Here is a 7,500-nt window from a genome sequence, read left to right as displayed (position 1 = left end):
ATATTAACACAGTAATGATAGTGTACCAAAAAATACATGTAATTTTTATGCTCTTTGCCTCATATAGAAGCAATATGTTACAAGGATGAAACAAAAAGTTTTACTAACTGTAAAATGGTAGTGAAATATTTTCCTTTCTGACTGGTTATCTTTATTGTCATTGACAACCAGAAATTCTCGAAGAATGTAGTCGTTGTTTGAACTCTCAGAAATGTTGCGGACTGTAATGCGGCCATAATCTTTGCTGGAACCTTCTTCAGGCCAGTATCGTCCACACTTGTTCTGAAATGCCAATAAAAATTTAGTACCAAATTAACAAAGTTCAAGTGTTACAAGCTATATTGCACAAAACGTATCAGTCTCTACTAGTCCCTTACCCTTAATTACTAAGAAAAATAATTATTACAGGATGATAAAATATATTGTAATGATGGTAATACTGGCTATAAGCTTGCAGCTTATAGCCTTTAATCTACAATGCATCCAGAAAATGATGTGATAGAGCAAATCAGTAACTGGTCCCTGAATCTGAAGTATTCTGGTTAATATGGCATCTGGCAACTCTGCCAGGAAAGGTGTTCCTTAAATTAAGAGGTGAAGATAATAGTGTAATGCTGCAATGTTAGAAAGGAATATGTGCAAATATCTTCCCTATTATTGTCATTTTTTGCCTAGTACTTCTCAGTTTTTCAATACCTTCACTTGCTTAGCCATGCTAGCCATAGGTAAATTTTCTAGAGCACAGATAGCCATGATAGATACCCTAATGAAGAAAGGGAAGAGTAATACGGATATCAATGATGATAAAAGGAATTTCTCTGAGAACAAAGCACCAATGGATTAAGGAAATCAAGAATGGCTGCCTCACCTACATAATAAGCCACTCAGAAACTGAGGTTTGGAAGAAAGTGTAAAGAAACTATATGAACATTGACTTCCATTAACTTGCAAGTGGATGCCCACACTAGCTTTACAGCCACCACTCCCACCACACACAGGTGATGCCAGTTTAGCAACTGAACAGAGGGAGAGAGTGGGCCACCACTGCTGCCACCATTGTCCCTGCTGCCCACAGTGACATTAGTATAGCAACTGACCAGGCAGAGGGAGTGGACCAACACTGTCGCCACTCCTACCCACCTGCAGTGATGCTGGTTTAGCAATTGATCAGAGAGAGGAAGTGGGCCATCACTGCCACCACTCCCACCACCAGCAGTGATGCTAGTCCCCACTCACACTATTAGAAAATTATTGTTCATTATTTGCATTTGGTGATGAAGGCCATAGCTTTGGACTCAATAAACATACATAGTGAAAGTGTGAACGCCAACTCTTATATGAACAAATACACTTACAAATGAATGCATAATGTAATCTCCCACACATGAGGGAACACACACACCTTATCTTACCCTCTTCCAAGATTGATATTTATAAACTAAATCAAAAGCATTCAAAATTAGGTAGGTAGATACAGCTGCTGCTACACATCAATTTTCCATACCTTGCCACGCTCCACTTCCTTGGTTGTCATAACAATCACTCTTGTGTTCTCCTGCCAAACCATCCACCAGAAATCTGCTAGTGTAGAGGGCAGGCAGCCTTGTGTTGCTATGTAGGTCTTGCCTTCAATCCCAAGATCTTCTTCACTCTAGAAAATTCAAAATTGATTTTGTTTATGATGGGTAGGACCTTCATTGCTTCCATACATGTTGAGTAACATAAAATGTATGCTTTGTATAATGAGTATAAGGTGAGCATTATTTATCACTAACTTATGAGGTACAGGTCGCCCATCACTGGGACTTGTAGGGCGCTGGATTAGTGAATTTGCTGGATTAAAGAGAGGTGAGGTTAGAATACACTTAACCCTACCTTTAAAATACCCCATAAATCAGTGCAAGTTGATTAACAAGTAGGTCTGTACTGATACCACTTTTTCTGCTGATACCAATACTGATACTTCATTTCTGGCTTATACAAATAATATCAGTATAGCTGATACTGTTAGCAAAGAAACTGAGCAATTTTTCTTTCTGTTTCTTTGTCATAAACTACAGAAGAGCCAGTGCTGTATAATTCACACAAGCTTCATACAGATACACTGCTGTTAAGTTTTTTTCATAAGTTCAACCTTATCTTTTATGGATAACATATAGTGTTTGTGCTTTGCACAACTAGAAGCATTTCCTTTATTCACTAGAGGCATGGCTGGAGCTAAAACTGAGCAGGTTTAATAACGATGGAGAAAAATAAATTGGAATGGCTTCCCTGTGTTTGGAAGAGATGCCAGCTGTTTATGCAGCAAGTAGCTTCTAATGACCTGTTTTGCTTCGTAATATTTCTTTGGTTGTCCACTCCTTGCTTTCGTTTCACTATTACACTGTTTTTTTCAGTCCTTTTCCCAGTACTGAGTTAAAAACTTTTAATATATTTTATCATCTTCCCAACAAACAGTATCAACAGCAAGTTAGTGCAGCAACCCAAGAAATTTGAAATTACTCTAGCCAAAATTAGAGCCAGATTAGTGATGGAATTGAATTAGTTATTGCCAGATTAGTGATGGTCAATCTGTGCATGGCATATACTGCTTATTAACTGTGTAGATCTATTCTTTCTGTCAATTCTGTTGTGATATGAGAAGATAGACTGTTTCAGATATCAGTAGCAGTGGATGGAGGAGTAGAGATAGGTTAGAGCTAGAGTGAAGAAAACAGTAACTGTTTAGGTATGAAAAGACTGTTTGAGAGTAAGGCACTTGGAATGAATATAAAGAGAATAATAAATGAAGGGACAGTAGTACCTACTGCATTGTACAATGCTGAGACTTGGAGTATGGGAGTAGCAGACAAGAGATTGAATGTGTAATTGAAATGAGATATTTAAGGAGTGTGTAGTAACTTGGATGAACAGAATCAGAAACAAGGAAATGAGAAGAAGTTGTGAGAGACTTGACAGGATGGTTCGGACATGTTAAGAGAATGGAGGATGACAGGCTGGTGAGGAAGATATTAAGGACAAGTATGAGAAGTGTGAACTTGCAAGGTAGGCCACATAAAGGATGAATAGTGTGAAGGAGGCTTTAAAAGGAAGGGGACTGACACTGGAGCATAATATAATGATTGTGTGACAGAAGCAAATGGAGAGCAGTTGTGAGTGCATGCTGAATAATATGGTCCTTCAACTTCCAAAGGAGACAGTACACATTGATAGTCTCACACAGGTGTAGGGTGAGGTAGGACAGGGTACTTGCTATAAATGAGCCTTGTTCTGGACCAAACTATCCAAGCTGTGTGATTGATCCCTGTAAAGTGAGGGCAGGAGTACCTTCTCACCTCTGCTGGGGGCCACAGGGCTAAAGAACTGTGTGAATGAATGTGAAAGTTGTGTGCTTTGTCTTGGCTACCCCACTTTTTGAGGGTGACAGCCATGATATACTCGTATGTATGCACATATGTACTTTTACCTACATTCACTTTCAGCTTCCTCATCTTACAAACACACCTAAACTCCTCCACCAGTCTTTTCTACTTCCTCTCTGAGTCAGCCACCAGAGATGAATCATAAGAAAATAGTAGCTGACTCAGATCCCATACCCTTTCCTCCCTACTGATCAAATTCAGGTCTCTGCCTGACAAAACATTAATGATAACTTCTAAAAATATATTTGTTTTATCTGAGACACCAGCTGAACTTACACTTATAAGATTGGCATTGATATAGTCTGAGCCTGGAATTCCTGGATCTGTGTCTCGCAGAATAACTCGGGTGTGGTCAAAGGGTAGAATATTCTTGTAGCGATTTTTGTTGCGATTCTCTGGCTTTTGTCCTTCCTTTCGTGAGTAGAGTTGCTTGCACTCCTGTTGTTGCAGAGACTCAAACTCCTCCCAGAATCCTGCTTTCCCCATGGCAGGCCCCTGGTGTTCCTTCTGCAATGATGACACATCAGATCCTTTCGGAAAGGACATTGGTGCACAAAATCAACCACTGTTGAATACCATGGTAATGCTGTAAAAACATCTGTTCTTTGAAATTGCCATGGAATATCTATAATAAAAACCCTTTCAAAACTCTTATCTATGCATTTAGTGACAACATATTAAAAAACAAATTAATTAATTGTCCATCATGGAGATTTACACTATTTTTCCAAAGTAACTCCAAATGATTACTCACTTTGACTTTCTTCTTTGAGCAAAAAAATGTGACTCACATGTTATTACTTTCTTCTATGAAGAATATGACTCACATTTGAAAGACAGGTAAACAGAGAAGACAATCTCAAGACACTCACTCCTAAAGAGTCACATTAGAACAATGATAACTTCCTGAAGGTTTCTGACCCAGACTATTTACATGGCACCTTGATATCATGGACCCTTAATAATCTCTCACTATATCATAAAGCAAGGAATACCAATTTATTCAAAGAATGGGGGTATATTTGGATTTCACAGTATGCAAGGTAATACTACAGATAGTCTCCTATGAATAATATCTAACTTTTGTAAAAATTCTGAGATGAGAAAAAATTCATTGTTATACAAATCTTAAAATCTCAATGACCTGAAAAGATGAGAACTTTCACAACAAAGTCTTCCTTCAACAGACCCTTTACAATATGTATATTAATGGAACATTTATGATCCAACAGGATAACGATTCTTTTAACCATTATTAATGACCACTAAACTTGAGAAAACTTACCGAAAGTTCTCGCACTCTACTATCAATGCCACGGGCGTTGATCCGGGTGGCGTTAAAGGGCATCTTGAGAGGAACCACAGTGCCAGATTGCTCCACCATTGGATTCCTCCGGTAATGCTCCACAAGTTCACTGAGTGTGTCGAATTTTCTTCCTCCTCCAACATCATATTTATTTTCCTAAAATTAATTATGCTATTAGACATGAAAAATAAAAGTTATGTAAATTAGGTATTAACAGTGCATTAGTACCTTGCAGAATTTACATGTCCTTTTATAAATTTCATATGCTCATGAAGGGCATATAAAAAAATTACTGACAGTATCAATACCTAGCACCCACAATATTTACAAATTTATTATTAATGAATTTAGGTGATTCATAAATTTCTCACATTCCATAACAAGAAAATGGGCACAGAAAAATTTACCTAGGTATGTGCAGCATCATTGCAATATCTATTGTGAAGATATTTTTAAGGTTAAGTTGTGGCATATGATAATACTGATACCATAACATTATTTATGGAAGAAAGAGCCATAATTAGAGGTTGTTGATGTTGATGCAGGGGGAAAACGGAGTACTGGAGGGTAATTTTGGAAGTGAATAAAAGGAAAGCTGTACACTTCAGCAGAAATTCATTAAGGAAGTTAATAATTACTATTTGAAAGATATACACATAAAAAATAGTTATTAAAATGTATGTACAATGAGGGATGCTTGGCCTTTTCACTTTAAGACATAAAGAGAATAAACAAAAAATTTCTAAAAATATAATTGCAAACCAAGTAAACTAGAGTAGTTTACACAACATTAGTATTTTACTCCTTCAACACTATAATCACTTCTTCCTTCATAGAATTTCTGTCAATTACAATCATAGAGCTCCACTTACCACACATCTGATCATGACATGGGTGACCTTGTCATCTGTGCGGACAGATAAAACATAATCACCCGGCTTGCTCTGGGACTCTCGCACCAGAAAGCTTCCATTCTTCCCTTTCTCAAGGATAAGCTTCTCAGCTTCTCGTCCAGAAAGGTGACCATGAAACCATCTGTGGGAATTTTTAAGAGAACAGTTAAAACTTTACTTCTGCAGCAATTCCACCTCCCTGAAATTTTACATTAAACTACGTTCTTTCTTCAAGTCAACTTCACATCTGAGCTTTTAAATAATCCCTTCTTAAAACTTTTTGTACAGAATCATTTGTACTCTGCTAAATCCTGGATCAATCTTTTGTCACTACCAGTTAAAAGAATTTATTTAACTCTTTACTTAATTGATTTTCATTCTAATAATGTTCTTTCTCCACACATCTTTTATTACATTACAATGTTTTTGATAACTTTCCTTCACCTACTCTGATTATACACGCTGTCCTCAGACAGTTATTGTTCTGCTTTTGATAAAACATGTTTTATATTACAGTATCCATCAGACAGTTTCTCATCCCTCTAGATTCTATTATTGTTGTTGATTTTTGCATCCTGCAATACCAACTGTCATGCAAATATATTCCAAATTCAACGACACAAGTACAAAAGGTACAAAAATCTTTTTTTTTTTTTTTTCCAACTCACCTCTCTGTGGTGGGGTCAGCACAGTTGAGGGGATACTTGAGTTCAATTACTTCTCCATTCTTTTCCCTCAGCTGACCCTGGTTCTCCATGTAGTACTGCACCAGCTCTGCCAGAGTGGCAAACTTCTCCCCGCCATACAGGTCATAGAAGTCTCCCATATTCTGGATCTTGATGTGTGTGACCTCCCCATTCCGCCTGAAAAATAAAAAAAACATAAATCAGCACAAAATGACAAGGATGATATTGATTTTACAAACTGTTATGAATAAAGAAAAAAAATACCATAAACCAACTAATATGCACTTTCTTTCAGGAAATACAAAGGCAGGAATGGCACTTTGGGCTGCCCTTTCATATTTCTTAGGTTTTTCTATATTGAAGTAGCCCTCTGGTTTATTAGTGCTGAATTTCATGAGTTCTTTTCAATGCCATTTACTAAACAAACTGAACTGATCAGTGTGTGTGTGTGTGTGTGTGTGTGTGTGTGTGTGTGTGTGTGTGTGTGTGTGTGTGTGTGTGTGTGTGTGTGTGTGTGTGTGTGTGTGTGTGTGTGTGTGTGTGTGTGTGTGTGTGTGTGTGTGTGTGTGTGTGTGTGAGTGTGATAAATACTATAGATATGTACGTAAGTTAACTTAGCCAAAAGACATATAGATGGACAAGTGATGTGCATGATAATTAATGAAGAGAATACTGTTTCTATCTGCATATCTATTTAAGGATGATGATTATAAAATTACTGTTTCATTATACAATCTCTGACTTTCATCCTTTGCTGCAATTAATTCCCACATTTCCCTTTTCTTTTCTTTTTATACATGTTTCTGCTAACACTTCCATGATTCTTTTACATGAACCTGTCTTTATCAAAAAACCTATCACAATTTCAGTTCTGGGTGACTCACCGCACGGAGAGCGTAAAGTCGCCAGGATTGGACTTGGAGGGCCGGGCCAGGAAGGACCCCTCGATGCCTCGGTCCTTCAGCAGGACCTCCGCCACCAGGCCCGAGACGTTGGGATGGAACCATCTATTGGAGAGGGATGACAATTTAAAAGCTGTACATCAAAGAAATATGTGTTAATGAATATTTGGTCTAATGATGTATATGAAAAGTAAGTAAATACAAGGAGGGTGTAAAATTGGAGAGACAACATAGAAGTTCTCTATTTTACAGTTTATCTTTTACTGTGAAGGATTAATAGCAAATGGACTT

The 7,500-nt window shown here is 37.4% G+C and overlaps 1 protein-coding gene across 26 annotated transcripts in view; it reads right to left on the bottom strand.

Annotated features, from left to right (window-relative positions):
* The window catches only part of LOC135101912 (tyrosine-protein phosphatase non-receptor type 11-like), a 63,786-nt gene that overhangs the window by 17,547 nt on the left and 38,739 nt on the right, over positions 1-7,500 (bottom strand). For 18 of the 26 annotated variants that reach the window (XM_064006272.1, XM_064006267.1, XM_064006252.1 and 15 more), the window contains 7 exons: positions 7,192-7,314; positions 6,290-6,484; positions 5,601-5,763; positions 4,708-4,884; positions 3,699-3,929; positions 1,505-1,651; positions 109-282 (listed from right to left, as the gene is read on the bottom strand). In XM_064006272.1, the coding sequence (XP_063862342.1) occupies positions 109-282; positions 1,505-1,651; positions 3,699-3,929; positions 4,708-4,884; positions 5,601-5,763; positions 6,290-6,484; positions 7,192-7,314 (1,210 nt within the window). The remainder of the gene's footprint in view (positions 1-108; positions 283-1,504; positions 1,652-3,698; positions 3,930-4,707; positions 4,885-5,600; positions 5,764-6,289; positions 6,485-7,191; positions 7,315-7,500) is intronic. The other 8 variants (XM_064006273.1, XM_064006268.1, XM_064006264.1 and 5 more) reach the window with 2 other exon arrangements.

Source organism: Scylla paramamosain, chromosome 7 (assembly GCF_035594125.1).
Source record: "Scylla paramamosain isolate STU-SP2022 chromosome 7, ASM3559412v1, whole genome shotgun sequence".
NCBI lineage: Eukaryota > Metazoa > Arthropoda > Malacostraca > Decapoda > Portunidae > Scylla > Scylla paramamosain.
The sequence above is the reverse complement of the archived record's forward strand: the minus strand, read 5'-3'. Positions and strand labels throughout refer to the sequence as shown.